Here is a 15586-nt window from a genome sequence, read left to right on the forward strand (position 1 = left end):
TGGGGCACCCAGGGGGGTCCCAGCATTTTGGAGGGGCTCTGCAAGAGGGGGCTTGATGGGGGAAGATGGTTTTGTTGGATGCTCATTGCCCGGTGCAGGTCATGCTGAGCATTGTGTCACCCAGCCATGTGGGCTGGGAGGTGGCGGTGGTGCTGGGAGGGACAGGAAGCATTTGAGACAGGGAATGGCTTTGGGGCTTGCATTCCTTGGGCTGAGTGAGGCTGGTGCCTTGCAGGGAGCCTTGAAGGCTGCAGGGTGCCCAGGTGCTACTGCCATCCTCCATCCTGAGCTGGAGCACAGGGACCTCCAGTGCCGGCAGTACAGCTCCTTCCCCATCACGGGAGGAAGCCGAGCACCCATCCTGGGCTACAGAGCACATGTGTGGGGAAGGATGGGGCCGTGTCACCAATGCTGGGGGCAGTGGGGGCTTTGGAGACGTTCAGGGGTCACCAGGCATGAAGACCGTCCTGCGTGGCCCTGGGGAGAGCCTGGCACTGCCTGACACCAGAGTTGGTGTGGGATCTCCAAGATACAACGCTGCTAGAGGGCAGCCAGCTGTCCCGTGGCCACAGCCATCCGTCCCATGGCCACAGCCATCCCTCTGCTCACCACCGCCCTGCCTGGAGGATGGAGTCCCTGTGGAGACCCGGTGCCCTTGGCCGCTCAGTAGTCGGTGTAGGATCTGTCCGACAGTCTCACTAACAGCTACATCTGATTACTGGGTCACCAAGGGGCCACCACCGTGCTGCGCACACGGGAGCTGCCCTTGGACACGGGATGGATGGAGCTGCAGCGAGGGACGCTGAGCAGCACTGCGGGGCTTTGGCATCCCAAAGAGCACACACAGGAGCTGTGTTAGCAAGAGACTGAATAAACCTTCCCACATCGCTGTCTCCTCTATGTGTTCATGAGTGCGCTCACCAGGGCCATGGGGCTACCCGCCCTTCCACCCCCCCACCCGCAGCACTGTGTGCTCGGAGCCCAGCCCTGCCTGCAGTGCCCTATGGCGCTGTGTGCCCCGCACTGCCCTGCCCACGCCGCGGCCACGTGTCCCGCACCCACGCGGGTGCAGCACAGCCCGGTGGGCGTGGTTATATAACGGTGCGTCACGTGGTGGGCGGGGCTTAAGGGGGGGCGGGGCCAAGCGATGGGCGCGACGTGCTCGTAGGGGGCGTGCCGTGCGCATGCGCAGCGAGGCCGGCCCGGCGGCAGAGTGGATCGGTGTCATGGCGGCGTCGGGCGGAGGTGGGCGGCGGTGCTGGGCTTCGTCCCGCCGGGGCTGCTCCCCCCCCCGGTCCCGTATCCCCCCGGTTGGGCGGTGCCGGCTGTTCGGTTGGACGCTCCTTACGGGCCGTGCGGTCTGTGCGGCGCCATTTCCATTAGCAGCGCCTCGGCGGGCGGTGCGGCCTGTGCGCGCTGTGGAGCCGGGCCCGGGAGCCCGCCGCCATCCCTCGGGGGTCCCGGCGGGGTGACGCCGGGGGGGGGGCGAGCCCTGGGGGGCTGCAAAGGGGCGGCGGCTCCGTCCTTCAGCTCCGTGCCCGCCCACAGGCAGGAAGGAGGACGCGTTCAACGTGCTGGACCTGGCCGAGTACACCAAGAGCCGGCCCTGGTGGAAGAAGGTGTTTGCCCCCAGCTCCGGGTCGAGCGCCGAGAAGTACAACGTGGCCACGCAGCTGGTGATCGGAGGGGTGACGGGATGGTGAGTGGCGGCTCTGGGCGGCAAAGGCAGCCCCCGTGTGTGTCTGTGTGTCTGTGTGTGTGTGTGTGTGTGTGTGTGTGTGTGTGCGTGCTGGGGTCTGCACCGAAGCCTCACCTGGAGCAGCTGTCCGTGCCCTGCACACCGGTGCTGTGGGCACACCGCCTGCCTGCTCACTGCTTGAGACCAGTGTACCTCCAAACCGTTGTATCAGCGCTTTCTCACTTGAGAAATGAAAAGGAAAAGTTGTTTGGGCAACAAAGAAGCTGTAGCCTTGTGATCTGCTTTGTGTGCTCTTGTGTGGAGCAGCAGCAGGTGTGCTGCCCAGTCTGCTTTTGGAGATGATCACAGAACCACAGAATCATAGGGGCTGGAAGGGAGCTCTGGAGATCATTGAGTCCAACCTCCCTTCAAAGCAGGCCCCTACAGCAGGCTGCACAGGTAGGCATCCAGGTGGGTCTTGGATATCTCCAGAGGAGAATCCACAACCTCCCTGGGCAGCCTGTTCCAGTGCTCCGTCACCCTCACTGGGAAGAAATTCCTTCACAGATGTTGATACTTAAAAAAAACCAAAAAGTACCCTGCCAAAATCATGCATTGATTTGGGTTAAATCGCGTGTTTGTAGTTAGCTTTTGGGAGAGCACTGGTGCTGAAGAGAGAAGAATCAAAACTGAAAGCCTGAAATGCCATAGAAAGTAAAAGGTAAAAGGAAAGTAAAAAAGTAAAAGCATCCCACTCGGCTGGACACAAATTCTTTCACTTTTTCTCTGCTCGCACATGGTTTGCTTGTGCTGTTAGTCGGGCTGTCTCTGAGCACTGAGCAATTAGCACCAAAGGCAGAACTGTGTGGGATGTGTGCTGAGGGATGTGAGTGGTGTCCTGGTCTCACTGGATCCTGGTTTGTTTGCAGGTGCACTGGGTTCATCTTCCAGAAGGTTGGAAAGCTGGCAGCAACAGCGGTGGGAGGCGGCTTTTTCCTGCTTCAGGTGGGTATAAAGGGTGGGCCAAGCCTCCTGGAAAGTGCTGGTGGAGGAGGAGGGGTGTCTCTGATGGCTGTTTGTTGGGACGTGTGGGGTCCATTCCATGCTCTGCCAGCAGCTCTGCGCAGCTTGGGATGCTGTGGGCGCGCGCTCCTTGGCACACACAGCAGCCCCATCCCCACAGGTACTGTAACCACAGCATGTTAGAACTGGAGCTGTGCTCAGGTGCTGCTTATGAAGTTAATTAGAACATTTGCTTGTGTCTGTGATATGCTACCTGAAGAATAAGGCTAAAACAGATGAGGCTCTTTGTAGTGTGCTGAGGAAGAGGAGAAACTCCCTCTCTATCCTTCTGGTTTCTAAGAACTCTGAAACTGAAGGGAACCTCTCGGATATCCTGAAATGCAGCTTGCATCTCCCACAGGAGGCTCACTCAGCACTCTTTGGTTGTTTGCTCTGGAGGTGCTCTATCTTGCTCTTCCTGTTCTGCTTGTTCTGCTGAAAGCCCAAAGCTTTCTCTGAGCCCAGAGAGCTTCACCTTTGAATCATCCTGACCGGATAAAATACTTAGGGAGGAACTGGCTATTAATAGCAGAGTCCACCCAGCAGCAGCAGGAGAGCTGCAGGGCATCCCAGCAGTGGATGTGGCAGTTGTGAGGGGGAGGGAGTGCCAGCTTTGTGATAAAGGAGGAGCTGAAATGGGCTAAGCTGCAGTGTACCCTTCTTTTAGAGGATTACTGAGGGAGGCAGATGTTGCAGGACAGTTAATATATCAGAGAGCTGGTGCTTTGGCTGCTGTTTAAGCTTGCGTGCTCATCCTCTCTTGACCTCCTGGTCCAGGGTGTGGGAAGCGGTGGTTGGGCAGGCAGGGGGGTTCTGTTCAGACAGAGCTTCACTCCAGGCTTTCATTCAACCCCTTGAAATTCTAGATTGCAAACCATACAGGATACATCAAAGTTGACTGGAAGCTCGTGGAACGTGACGTGAACAAAGCCAAGCAGCAGCTGAAATTTCACAGCAGCAGTAACAAAGTGTCTCCAGAAGTGAAAGGCAAAGTGGATGAGGTGAGATAACTCCTCCAGGGTGTGTGCAGGCAGGTATCCTGCTGGGGGGACAGCAGGCAATGGGATGGATTCCTGGGTTCTTCTGTCATGCACACACAAAGGGGGAGTGCTTGTGTAAAAGCAAAACTAGTGAGATGGCAAACAGTATTTGAGGCATCTCGGCGTGATGGCAGCTCATCGTGTTGTGGCAGATTCCTTGGGGTTGGAAGAAAATGTGCTGGGACTGCTGGGGGTGGGGAGGGAGGCTCAAGGGAGCTTCTGCTCTGTCTGAGATGGAAAGCTAAGCAGATCTGGCAGCAGAGCAGCCTGATTGCACTGGGTTCTGCAGTATCATGGTGCAACACGTGTGCTATCAGCAGCCCCTTCTGCCATTGTCACAGTGTGCTGCCTGTGGCAGAGCTTCTTGTGTTTGATATGGGGTGTATGTGGGCTCTGGCTGTGTGACAGCTGGTGGAGGGTTTGGGCTGTGCTCGGGCTGTGTCACAGTGTGCAGTGGGGAGCTTGGGGGGGGGTACTTAGCTGGGGCTGAGCAGTGCCCTCTCTCCAAGCATTACCCACCTCAGAGAACAGCCTGGAATACCTTAGTATGGGGGGGTGGGTGGGTGAGAGACTGCTGCTGTTGGGCTACGCTCTTGGCTCTTCTCTCCCATGCTTAGGTGATCATATTTCTGAAGAAGAATGTTATCCTGACTGGAGGGTTTGCCGGAGGATTTCTGCTTGGAATGGCTTCCTAGGAACTACAGTCAACTTTCATCATGCCCAGCCTCCCCTGTCCTCTTCTCCTTCCTGTTCCCTCTAATGTAGAAGTCAGTGATAGTTCCCAGCAGGTTCAGCCCCTATACTCACAGGTTTCTTACAACACTGCTTTTGATTTCCAACTTTTACCTGTCTGGACTGTTTGGGTGCTGTATTGGCCCAAAAGGGTTTGACTTCAGTATATCATAGTGATTCCTTTCCCCACTAGTCCCAAGCTGCTGGGTGAGTTGCAGCCTCATAAACGTGTAGTGGCAGAGAAATCTTTACAATGTGCTTCTATCCCAGTGCCTGGGACCTGTACGTTTGTCTGCCAGTATATGTGTACAACAGCTGTCAGCTCTTCACTGCTATTTATCTTGCACTTTCTCTGCCCTGGTCGCTGGAAAGCCTGAGCTTCCATCTGTGCAGAGCTGCTGTGTGAAGTGCAGATGTGCTTGGCTGTCCTGGTGTGGCTGCAGAGGTGCTGGGGGACAGCGTGGGCCATGCCAAGGCAGGAGGGTGAGGAGCATATTCATGCTTTGTGTGTGGCAGGAGTTCTCTGCCTGTCCCTGCCGCTGCACTGCACATAGGTGGCTGTTTGGCTTTCCCTCTGCTGTTATTTTTAGCCCTTACTGGAAGTGCAGCTGATGGAAACTGAGCACAGTGTGTGTCACACTCTCCCTGTTGTGTTCTGAAAGTCTCCCAGCTCCCACACAGAACCCTGCTCAGTCACCAGCTGCCAACTTCTGAGGTGTGCTGAGGTGCTCTCTCCTTGTGGTGGGCTGGTTTCAGGGTGCTCCCAGCCTGTGGCAGGCTGGCTGGCACAGGCAGTGTGTGTTTCTGCTGTTCCACTTACTGTAAGCCACCCTGGGGCTCAGATCAGTGTTTCTAGGTCTGCCGTGACCTCTGGCTACTTTGAAGTTGATGCTCTTAAAGCTGTAACTCCATGGGATGGGATCACAGGTAGGAATTGCATCCCTGTTTAGGGTACGTTGTACTGGTCCAGGATCCTTTCTGCCATCCTTTGAATGGAAGGGAGAGGATGTGAAATCCGGTTAGAACTGCTTTGAGCACCATCTCTGAACTTTCTGCTTACAAGAAGTGGGCCTTAATGATAAAAACTGTGGGGTAAACCAGGGTACATCTCCTCTATGGGAGTAGGCAGCTTCCATGCTCTTTGCCCTGGTCGTGTCCTTTCTTTATTTGAATTTACTGCTTCCCCCTCACCTTCCCCCCAAAAAGAAGCTGCTTGCTTAATTTCCTTGTGTATTTCTGACAGCTGCAGCATGGTGCAGGGCTCAGCTGCTCTTGGGAGCTCTGTGCCTGAGCAGTTGTGTGCAGAGCAGCACTGTAACCCATGAGAAATAGGAAATATATGGATGCTGGAGGTGTTCTGCATTGTCTGTGCTGGGTTGGCATTAGCACCTGGACTTGAATGAGCTCAGGGTGATGTCCTTCAGCAGGTACAAATAGGTGTTCTTCCCCAGATGTTTCTTATGTGGGTCAGCACCCCCGTCACAGGGAACCAGCCTGGAGGGCAGCGATGTGTATGAGTGACCAGGACGTGCTCCTGGTGGCTGCAGCCCATCTCTTGTGCTGTGTGATTCCATTCGGAACATACATGGCTGGTTCTTGGTGCAGATAGAAGGGGGACTTGTCCCCACAGAGCTGCTGAGGGGGCTGGAACTGTGGGTTGAGCCTGCAGAGGTTTTGGGATGAGCACTGACAGTCATTTGCTTTGTTTCATCTCTCATTGAGGTGTCAACTCTTCGATCCAATTGGTGTTTCCAAGAAGCAGAAGTTTGTATCTTTGCTCCCGGGAAGAAGAGAGGAGCAGCCAGGCTCACATCCTTTTAATGACAACGTTTAGGAAAGCCATGAGGGGCTGCAGGGGTGATGTGGTTCAGCAAATAGGTTATCAATGAATTCATGCTTGGGAGTGGAGTGATTAAATAAACAAAAAACAGGTTTTTGTAGGAAACCTGCATAGCTGAACGTGTGAATGAATACATTTGTATTGCAAGGTATCTCTTGCTCCTGTAGGGGAAGTGTTGCTTCTGGTGTGTTGAGTAACCCAGCTGGTATGCACTGTTCTTCACTAACCTTTCTCCAGGGGCAAAAAGAAGGTAGATCATTGGCAAGCTTTAGGGCTGCCCTCCAGCCTCCAGTCAGGCCCTGTCTACCCAGGGTAGGAGGTATTGCATTCTGCTCTGCAGGGTCCTCGTGTGCTGCTGCAGAGAGGGAACCAGAACATCTCCGTAACTGCTGCAAGGGGAAGAGAGGAGTTGAGGCCAGTTCAGTTGGGTGTGAAGGTGGGCAGGGGGCAGCTGGGAGCTGGTACATCTTTCTGCTGTGCCAGCGTGAGGCTCACGGCTGGTGGTGGTGGATGCTGTGTGCTCTGGGGATGCATTTCTGTCACTGTGGGTGCCATGATGAGGTGTTTCCCCCCACCCCACACACACACCTCCGACACATGCATCCCTTTTATTCTTGTATCAGCCACTACTGGCATCCGTGCTGGTATGGGAAGGTTTAAGACACAACCAGGCTTTTTTTTGAAGTCTTTTTATATATTGTATGTTGATGCTTGTTGAAGTGATATTTTATTAAACGGTTTTGCTTTAATTACTGTGTGAGCTCTGCTGAGTCCTGTGGCAGCGCCGTGCCTTCATCTCGCCCTCACAGCTGACCCGGTTTGTTCCACCTGAGCAGAACTGGGCACAGAGACAAAGGTTTCCTTTAAGTAGGTGCAAAGAAGCCTGAACAGCTCTGTTTGATGTGCAGTGGTGATTTTCTCCCCTCTGTTCCCCTTTGGATAGGGCAGGGAAGGGGAAAATCAGCCACCTGTGAAGTGTTTGAGCTGCTGCTTGTTGTCATTGCTTTCCAAGCATCACCGCCTGCCCCATCTCCCCCCATTTTGTCACTGTGGTTGGTTTTTTGGGGTGGGAGGGCAGGGCTATCCCTGAATCCCCATTATAAAAATACCCAGCAGCTTCTATTTCAACCTGATGATCTCACACGTAGCCGAGCAGCCCGGCTTACAGCTGTGCTGTGCTCTCAGTAAACAGCCACGCTCAGACGGAGGTTTGTTCCAGTCATTTATTTCTTGTTATGGTATTTCAGAGCAGTGAGTACAGATGGTTTGCCGTTCTAGGCTTCAATACACTCAACTATTGTGCCTAGACTACAGTGGTCTGTTCATAGAAGCTGTATTTTGTGGTTAATTATCACAGCACAAAAGTCCTTTTACGGCTAGATCTAATGACAGAGTTAGGAGCCTAGTGGGTTTGAAGCCTGGAGTTTTGGTGCCCGGGCCCTGCAAAGGACTTGGCACCCACTGAGGTGCCTGGACTCCTGCTACAGTGGACGGAGAGACAGAGGCAGCTCTGAAGGGTGATGCAGGAACCTGACAACTGAGCTCTTCCTAAAGGTCACAGGAAATTCTGCTGCACGGGTGAGAGTATCTGCAGATCTATCTCTCCCTGGGGTCCAGACACAGGTTGGGTTGTGTGTGAGTCTGACATGCTGTACTGACAGAGGGTGCCTACAACTGAGTGCTCAGAAGTGGCACCTAAATCGGTTCTTGGATCTAGCCCAGGGCTTTGTGATAGGCCTCTGGGTCCCAGCACACTGAGACGTGCTGGGTTGGTAACATATTGCTTCAAGGTCTTCAATTAGACAGAGATTTATAAACTTCAGAGCAACAGTCAGGTTTTCCATACGAATATTGCTTTTGCTTTTTTGTTTTGTTTTTGTTTTTTTTTAATTAAAAAAAAAGATCCTATTCCTGTAGCAATCCCTGAAATAATGTTCCTGTAACGTCTCCATTGTCATGCAAATAGCAGCGTGTAGGCAATTCAAATAGAAAGTCACCTAAACTCCTGTCCAGTGGGAAAGTGAGGCACTTAGGCAGAGTGACACAGGTCACTGTGAGCTATGCAAGACCTGGGAACAAACCCAGACCCCATTCCCATTCTTGAGCTTGAACCACTGGACAAGTGAATGTAAGCCTGGAACCACTGCCTGATGGCAGCGGTGCCTTTTGCTGTGTCAAAATGGACTTTGTTTTCACGTGTCACGCTTAAACTCGCTCTTAAGAGCACGTTTCCTGTACCTCCCCCTCCAGAAGCCACAGTAACTTGGTTCCAGCCCTCCGTTTTGAGAGCAGGGATGGGTTAGAGAAAGGTAAGCAATCTAAACACATCAGATTGATTTTTCCACAGACACGGATACGATGCGAGGACAACGTAGGTGATGTTTTGGTACAGAAAATAAAAGTCTGTTAACCAGGCCATCTCTTGGTACTGCGTTTCGCTTTTTGGTGCGCGGGGTGGTGTGTTCTAGGAGCCCTCTGGCTTTCCAGAAAGTCCAGAGGAGGCTCAAAAACACACACCTGAGCTTGGCAGGTGAGTCCATGCTCTGGCACCTGCTGGAGCTGCTTTGTATTACTGAGGTGGTGGTGGGGGAATTCCTTCTGAAGTAGCTTTACGTTTTTCTCTCTCTTCCTTCTCAAAACCTGAACAACAGATGGATCTGCCCTCAGGGTACCGGGCGCAGCACTTCCTCATCTCTCGAAGCACAGCTTCACACTTGGACTCCATGTAGTTGTTCGCTGGAAAATAAGAAGGAGACACCAAGTCTAGGCAGGAGAGCTGGTTTTGTTCCGGAGGGGACGTGTCTGGCCCTGTGATGATGCTGGGTGCTGCTCTGCTTACTGGCACTCCACAGCTTCCCCTGCTCTACAATCTCCCTTCCCTGCCAGCTGGGTTGGATGCTGTCAGCCTTGCTGCTATGGATGGGGGCACATTCAGTTCCCCAGCTGCGTATCTACTGCATCACTACAGCAGGAATGAGGTTTTCCCACCCGTTGCCCCTTTGCTCCCTACTTTTTTAGCCGGAGTGCTTTTCAGCTGGATCAGCCCAGCTGCATCATCACTGTGAGGCATGCAGCAGTAAAATTAAGAGCTTGCAAAGAGGATTTGATATAACCAGGGACAAGTGCACCCACCATCCCTGGAGGGCTGAGAGAGGAAGGGGTGAGTCGTGTGGCTGCAGCCCTCCCACATCAGCCCGCTGTGGGCAGGATGCAGCTCTGCATAGCAGTGCTCACAGGAAGCCATCCCTCTGCCAGCAGCCAAAGCAGCAACAGGAGCCCTTCTGCACTGAGCTCCCACCTCCAGCTCAGGGAGGCCCTCAGCCACATCTCAGTGCCTTCACCCTCTCCCTTCCTTTCCAGGAGCATCCTCTTGGGCACTATGAGACGGGATGGGCTGCCAGCCCTATCCTGGGGATGACATTGCCCACCCCATCGTGGCTAATAGGTGGCAGCAGGGGTTCAGCCCCACCAAGGCTTTTGCCCAGCCCTTGGAAAGCAGGGCTGACATGACAGCTGGTGCTTGGGAAAGACACCTTCAGCTCCACCTGCTGCCCAAAGGCCCAGCTGCTCTGGGGGTTCAGGAGGAAGCTGGCAGCCCAGAGGGCACAGTGGGACCTTGGAAGGAGAGCTAACACCTCCCTGCCAGCATGTTCCTACCACACGTGCTCCAAAAGGTTCTCCTAACCATCCCTGTGCAGCTCTATTTCTATAGCTATGCCCTGCTACCCATCAGGGATCACTGCAGACAGGCAATGGGACCAGGAGAGGGCTAAACGCCATACACAAAGCAGGCAGCATGTTTACAAGTGCTGGGATGCACGGAGAGGATTACTGGAGTCCTTCCTTTGAGCTGAACACAGCTTCCAAATGAGCAAGCCTAGGAAACACAGATATCCACCTGACTGAACGCTGCTGCTCCCTGCTTCTCCCCAGCCATTGGTGGCTGTTACCACACTGGTTACAACCACAACACTTGCTGCAGGCTGCAAAGTTGTCGCATAACCTCCCTTTTCCCAGCGACTATTCTGCTCAATTAACACAAAACAGCTGTGAAGGCCACCGAGAGGCCCCTCAACTCACCTGCTGCCCCTGGGCCGGGCACACACCTGGCTGCTCCTGCAGCCATCTCTGCATGGAGCTCCAAGCTCTGTATGTCCTCACTGCAGCCACCCACAGCCCCACCTCCCACTCCAACACAGCTTGCACAGCGTCTGGCTCTCCCCGCCTACAGCTCAGTCCTGAGACTACACACAGCCTCCTGCTACAGCACAGAGAACGCTCAGCTTGGAAAAGCTGTTGAGAAATGCTCTGTTTTGTGCTCACGGTGTCTCTCTCCTTACAACCGAGCACAAAGGAATTCTCTTAAGACCCCATCGCTGCAATTTTGCTGCCTTTGAGGTCAGGTCACACTCGTGTGCTTGTTTGCTTCCTCCCCATAGGTGAAAGGAGAACAGGGAGACATGAAAAAGAACTCAGTGCCACCAAAACTCAAGACACCAATAAGACAAAAAATGATTCTGGGTACCTTGCAAGCATTTCTGTATTTCACAGGCTTGTTTCTGGCAGGGATCCTTCTGGGACATGTTCAGAGAACTAAAAATGACAGGAAAATGTTATTGTAGAAATAAGGTTTGGAGGATGCAGGGGGCAAAACAGCGCCTTTGAGAAAAGAGCTACCGGCCTCTCTCCCTCCTGCAGGTGGTCAGGATGCACCTGCTGCCAACAGATGGGATCCCCCACGCTCCCACTGAACACACCACATGCTCACAGCACTCATTCCCTGGGGAGCAACCTGCCAGCTGCCTCCCAATGGACTCCTGGGCCTGGCTGGAGGCCGTCAACTCTGGCCATGAGCACAGGGAAGATCTATAGATCTTCCTATACACCTGAAGGCCTTTCCCTTTTTCTCTGGTCAAAGTGTGACCTTTTCCACTTGGAAGCACAAGGATTCCAACAACAACTCACACAAACATGGCTCTCTGTTAACAGTCTTACGCCTTTAAACCTTTTGCTAACAGGTGAGCCCCTCTGTGAGCTCTGTGCATCCCAGGGTTTGGCAGAGCCATGCAACTGCATCTGGAGGAGGAAATGGGGACAAACAGCAGAACAGCATTGCTGTGTTCATCCCAGAAATACAACAAGAGGGCATCATTTTGTTGCAGGAGAAATCCTCTTGGGATTCCCCCAAAAGAAACAGCTCTGCCATTATCAGATCCCCAGGAAGCAGACGGCAGGTGACCAGTTTGACTTTGTGCAGCTGCAGCACCCACCCGTCACCGGGATCTCCTGAGAAACCAACAGGTAAGCAAGAAGCAGGGGGAGCAGCAACGGGGTGAGGGAGCTCGGAAGGACAGCATGGCTGTGGCTGTACACGGCACAGGACTTCAGTTCCTGTGGTGCCACAGCTCAGCCCTGCCCGGAGTCGGGGCTGCTGCCCATCCCCTGCCCCATGGCACTTCTACTGCCTATTCCAGCATCCTGGCCAAGCTCCACTTAGGGCAATTACATTCTGCCTACCTAGAACTCCCCCTGACGTTTCAATTGGGCACGATACTCCTCTTCACTGCCTGTCCTAAACTCATGTGATGTTGCTGTGTGTTGTTTAACTGCTTCCACCTCGGGGGTGGCCGCATTTCAGTGGAGAGAGAATCATTTATTGTACAAAACATACAAGGACATCTTCCTAGAGCCACTGCTCCTGAAAGACAAAAACTCGTATTAAAGAATGACGGGGATTAAACAGAGCACAGTACAAAGCAGGGGTAATGTCTCCACGTACCAGATTAATCACCAGGCACAAGTTTAAGCAGCAGTTCTTCAACACCACCGAGCTGTAAGCGACAAGGAAAAGTTCAATATGGCTGCAGTTACTGCGGCTGAGAGCTACTGGACTTCAATACAATAACAGTCCTCTGCCGTCCCTCAAGGATCTCAAATGACTTCACAAACAGGAATGACTATGGTCTATGGTCGCCACCATCCTTACCATGAGATGGTGCTCTATCTCCCAAACGCGAGAGTTACTATCCCTGTACTGCTCACCCTGGGACAGCTGCCACATGTGAGGCAGCCGGGATGGGGGGAGCTGGCTGGGTCGCAGCGCCTCACCCAGGGGAACCTGAACTCTTTGGATCCGAGCCCTCAGCATACCTTCCTCCTGGTGGAAAGCAACAAAGAGAGGAGGCAGTTACTGGCAACGCAGGAGAGGCACCTGAGACAGCAAAGCTACAATCCCGGCGAAGCCCAAAGAACACTTGCCTCTTCCGCAGCCACGAGCCACGTTTTGCGGTGCTCATCGCAGTACACACCTACGCGTCGCACCCACAGCCGCACGGGGGGAGCGCCAGCCTGCCCTCCTTCAGCCATCCCCCGTCACTCCTCTGTGCTCCGTCCGGCCTGCGGCATCAGCACGCGGGGCTCCTTCACTCCCAGGACATCGGCGGGGTGACCTCTGCGACCTGAAAGGCACCTCGGGGGGCGGCCGGCCTATGGTGGGAGATGCTACGCGCAGAGACGTTCCTAGAAGTGGCTCTGGGAAACTGAGGTGGTGGCCGGGTGGAAGGAGGTCTCTGGGCGGGTTGTACCGTTGGAGGCGTGTGCTGAGCGGCGTTTGTAAGGCATTCTGGGCCAAAAGGTGCTATCGGTGCACAGTTAAACCCTGTGAATATTGGCTTTGCTTATTCCGCTAACAGTCCTATTAACAGTCTTCGTGTAAAATGATGGAGGGGTGGTGGGAGGGAGAAAAGACAAAGAAAGAAGCGATGGAGGCAGGAAGGAGTTCTGTGGTTAATGACGGTCTAAATCCCAAAAGCAAAACTTGTGACAACGGGTGAAATTAGCTTAACGAGAACGGAGCTCAGTCTGGAGACAAAGCATGAGACTCCATATGCTGGACTCTCACACCGGGAACTCACAGGGCTGTCATGGTGCGGGCTCCTTCCTCTCATCCCTTACGGGCACAGCAGCGTGGTCCACACTCACACAACCTTCTCCTGAGCAGCTCTCATCGCTTCGCATAGTTCAGACTTAAGGTGCTTCCCAAGAGGCAACGACAGCAGCAGGAGGAACGGAATTTGGGACATGGAGGTGGCTCTTCCCAAAAGGGTTTTGGCTTCTCAGCAAGTTTGTCTGTTCACGGCTTAGGTCAAGCTGAGCCATTAGCAAGTGGAGGGCTGGGAAAATGATTCTCTCTTTGAACCCTAGAAGAGGTAATCAAAACGGTACGGACAGTCTTCATTCTTTATCTGGGTTTAAAGTAGAACAGAATTAAGCTGCAATACACGTAACATCTTCCTGCTATGAAGCAGATGCAATGTTCCTATCCCAGCGAAACACAGGGATCTTCTGCAAGCGTGTGAAGTTACAAGGCATGTTTCAGACAGAGGCAAGAACATCTGGGTACAAAATAAAGCAGGGGAGGTCAGGGAGAGAAACATATTGTTATACAGACAGAACAGGAAACACAGTGCCACGCTGCCTTCCACACCACACACTGCGCTGCTCTACCTTTTGGAACCGGAGGGTCACTCAGCCTTTCTGAAAACAAAACACCAAGCACAGGTCAGCCCCGGCAGCGCCATGACAGCGATTTAGGGCTGGAACATTCTTTTCATGTTTCTTTTTCTCCTGTTCTGGTTTTGTTTCCTCGCTTGATGTGTGGGAATGTGGAGGTGCCATACAAAGAGCACTGCTGCTCTGCTGGCTGTCCTGCAATGCCTTACAAGCAGTGCCCCAGCAGTCGGATTGCTGGCATCGGCAGGAATGCAACAGCAGCCAAACAAGCCTCACAAGGCCTTCGGCAACGAGCTATGAGGGTTACAGCGATGTTTCTGTAAGCCCGAGTCATTCTGCTTTACCCCACTTTGCTTCACAAACTCAATGCTATGTGTGCTGTCTGCTTTGCCCGGCAGTGAAAGGCAGCAATCACCGCTGCTCATTTTCAGTCAGCAGAATGTAATTACCCAGGATGGAATTTGGCCAGGACACTCTCCTACTCTGTGGTAAAACGCCAAAAGCTCCGTCATGCCCCCAAAACAACTTTGCTTTGTTTGAAGCTGGAATCTCTACAGAACGAGAAGACACCGTCAGCTCAGCACTGATTCAGCAGTGGCAGAGCAGCACTCAGTGAGCAAACACCGCTACATCCTACAGCACGTAACCTCTCCTGTCCCAACAGGGACCTTGCTGAGCTGCAGGCAGGAGGACTAGAGCACAACGTGAATGACTGTGCCTATTGTACACACACACGGTGGTAGTGATGGGTGCTCAGACACAGCGAGGTCTCATACAGAGGACCCGGAGCAGAACAGGCAGCAGTTTGTGGTGTTCTTATCAGTCTTTGCCCCTTTAATCAGCACCAAACTTCCCCCAAACTCCACAGCTGTGGGCTCAGGCTGTGCAGCTCATGGTGGGCAGCTCATGGAGGGCAGCTCAGGGTGGGCAGCTCAGGGTGGGCAGCTCAGGGTGTGCTGCCAGAGCCAACGAGCTGCAGGTCAAGCATTACTGCTCTTGGTTTGGAGCAGGACAGGGATATCTGCGATCCAAACACAGCGAGGAAAGGGGAGCTGCGGACAGACGTGCAGAGACATTCACGGTGCAACTTTAGGAAGGGAAAAGCGTCTCCAATTGCTGTTTTCTCGCCGCTTTTATCAGAAAGCGACACAGAGCCCTTCATGAGGCCGGGCTGAGGGAAAAGCCACCTTGCCAAGACCTCAACTAAGCGCTACGAACCCAGGGCTCCGTTCGTAACCCGCGCCTACCGACAAGCGCCCAGCAGCGGCCGGCCGAGCCCGCAGGGTGCAGCGTCATGCTCTGACTGCACCCGCCGCTGCTCCGGGCACCACGCAGCTCCCTCCCGGTGCCGGTGCCGGTGCCGGTGCCGGGCCGTGCGGTCGGGGCTCCGGGCCGCAGCGCGACGCCGGGCCGGCCCCAGCGCGGAGGCTCGTACCGCGGAGGCCGCTCCCGGTGCCGCCCCGCACGTCGCCGGGATCCGAAGCGGTCGGAATGGGGGGCCGGGAGCGCGGCGGGGGTTGAACGGCGGGGAGCGGGGCCCGGTGAGCCGGTGGGAGCGGGGGGGGGGAGCGGGGGGCGCGGCGCGTATCAGTGGCAACCGCCCCCCCGTCCGCCACCTACCTGCGGCCCGCGCCGTGAGCGCCCGGAGAAGCCTTCCCCGCCTTCCCCGCCTTCCCCGCCCTCCCTCCTGACCCCGCCGCCGCCACCCCCCTCCTGCTCGCG

The 15586-nt window shown here is 54.4% G+C and overlaps 3 protein-coding genes across 9 annotated transcripts; 1 reads left to right on the forward strand and 2 right to left on the reverse strand.

Moving 5' to 3' along the window:
• Positions 1-1210: 1210 nt before the first annotated feature.
• On the forward strand, positions 1211-12724 carry FUNDC2 (FUN14 domain containing 2). 2 transcript variants are annotated; one of them, XM_085546052.1, is made up of 5 exons: positions 1211-1245; positions 1549-1699; positions 2608-2683; positions 3607-3741; positions 11515-12724. In XM_085546052.1, exons 1-5 carry the CDS (start codon positions 1227-1229, stop codon positions 11686-11688), a joined length of 555 nt encoding a protein of 184 aa, XP_085402178.1. In that variant the 5' UTR covers positions 1211-1226; the 3' UTR covers positions 11689-12724. The 2 variants fall into 2 exon arrangements, with proteins under 2 accessions (XP_085402178.1, XP_015715613.2); XM_015860127.2 differs by lacking the exon at positions 11515-12724 and adding an exon at positions 4398-7101.
• CMC4 (C-X9-C motif containing 4) lies at positions 7562-15553 on the reverse strand. 2 transcript variants are annotated; one of them, XM_015860136.3, is made up of 3 exons: positions 15485-15553; positions 10878-10945; positions 7562-9088 (listed from the first exon to the last, which is right to left on the reverse strand). In XM_015860136.3, the coding sequence occupies exons 2-3, from the start codon at positions 10933-10935 to the stop codon at positions 8922-8924; spliced, it is 225 nt and encodes a 74-aa protein (XP_015715622.2). In that variant the 5' UTR covers positions 10936-10945; positions 15485-15553; the 3' UTR covers positions 7562-8921. The 2 variants fall into 2 exon arrangements, with proteins under 2 accessions (XP_015715622.2, XP_015715621.2); XM_015860135.3 differs by lacking the exon at positions 15485-15553 and adding an exon at positions 11870-11943.
• MTCP1 (mature T cell proliferation 1) lies at positions 7562-15553 on the reverse strand. 5 transcript variants are annotated; one of them, XR_014945629.1, is made up of 7 exons: positions 15485-15553; positions 12611-13551; positions 12339-12509; positions 12132-12183; positions 11870-12050; positions 10878-10945; positions 7562-9088 (listed from the first exon to the last, which is right to left on the reverse strand). XR_014945629.1 is itself a non-coding variant. In XM_085546058.1 (5 exons), exons 2-4 carry the CDS (start codon positions 12716-12718, stop codon positions 12136-12138), a joined length of 327 nt encoding a protein of 108 aa, XP_085402184.1. In that variant the 5' UTR covers positions 12719-13746; positions 15485-15553; the 3' UTR covers positions 8986-9088; positions 12132-12135. The 5 variants fall into 5 exon arrangements, 2 of the variants coding, with proteins under 2 accessions (XP_085402184.1, XP_085402185.1); XR_014945628.1 differs by having other exon boundaries at positions 12611-13746; XR_014945630.1 differs by lacking the exon at positions 11870-12050 and having other exon boundaries at positions 12611-13746.
• Positions 15554-15586: the final 33 nt, after the last annotated feature.

The sequence above is a fragment of the Coturnix japonica genome, chromosome 4 (assembly GCF_054131305.1).
Source record: "Coturnix japonica strain WE chromosome 4, WE-NBRP24, whole genome shotgun sequence".
In the NCBI taxonomy this organism is placed as follows: Eukaryota; Metazoa; Chordata; class Aves; order Galliformes; family Phasianidae; genus Coturnix; species Coturnix japonica.

What these genes read in the sequence shown, in the direction of transcription:
- FUNDC2 (XM_085546052.1), top strand. An exon ending in ATCGGAGGGGTGACGGGATG is followed by an intron (nt 1,700 to 2,607) that starts GTGAGTGGCGGC and finishes GTTTGTTTGCAG; the next exon opens with GTGCACTGGGTTCATCTTCC. An exon ending in GCGGCTTTTTCCTGCTTCAG is followed by an intron (nt 2,684 to 3,606) that starts GTGGGTATAAAG and finishes TTGAAATTCTAG; the next exon opens with ATTGCAAACCATACAGGATA.
- CMC4 (XM_015860136.3), bottom strand. Translation starts at nt 10,935, where the DNA reads ATGTCCCAGAAGGATCCCTGCCAGAAACAAGCCTGTGAAATACAGAAA. An exon ending in AATACAGAAATGCTTGCAAG is followed by an intron (nt 9,089 to 10,877) that starts GTACCCAGAATC and finishes CTTATTTTCCAG; the next exon opens with CGAACAACTACATGGAGTCC.
- MTCP1 (XM_085546058.1), bottom strand. Translation starts at nt 12,718, where the DNA reads ATGGCTGAAGGAGGGCAGGCTGGCGCTCCCCCCGTGCGGCTGTGGGTG. An exon ending in GGCTCGTGGCTGCGGAAGAG is followed by an intron (nt 12,510 to 12,610) that starts GCAAGTGTTCTT and finishes GCTTTCCACCAG; the next exon opens with GAGGAAGGTATGCTGAGGGC. An exon ending in AGATAGAGCACCATCTCATG is followed by an intron (nt 12,184 to 12,338) that starts GTAAGGATGGTG and finishes TGTCGCTTACAG; the next exon opens with CTCGGTGGTGTTGAAGAACT.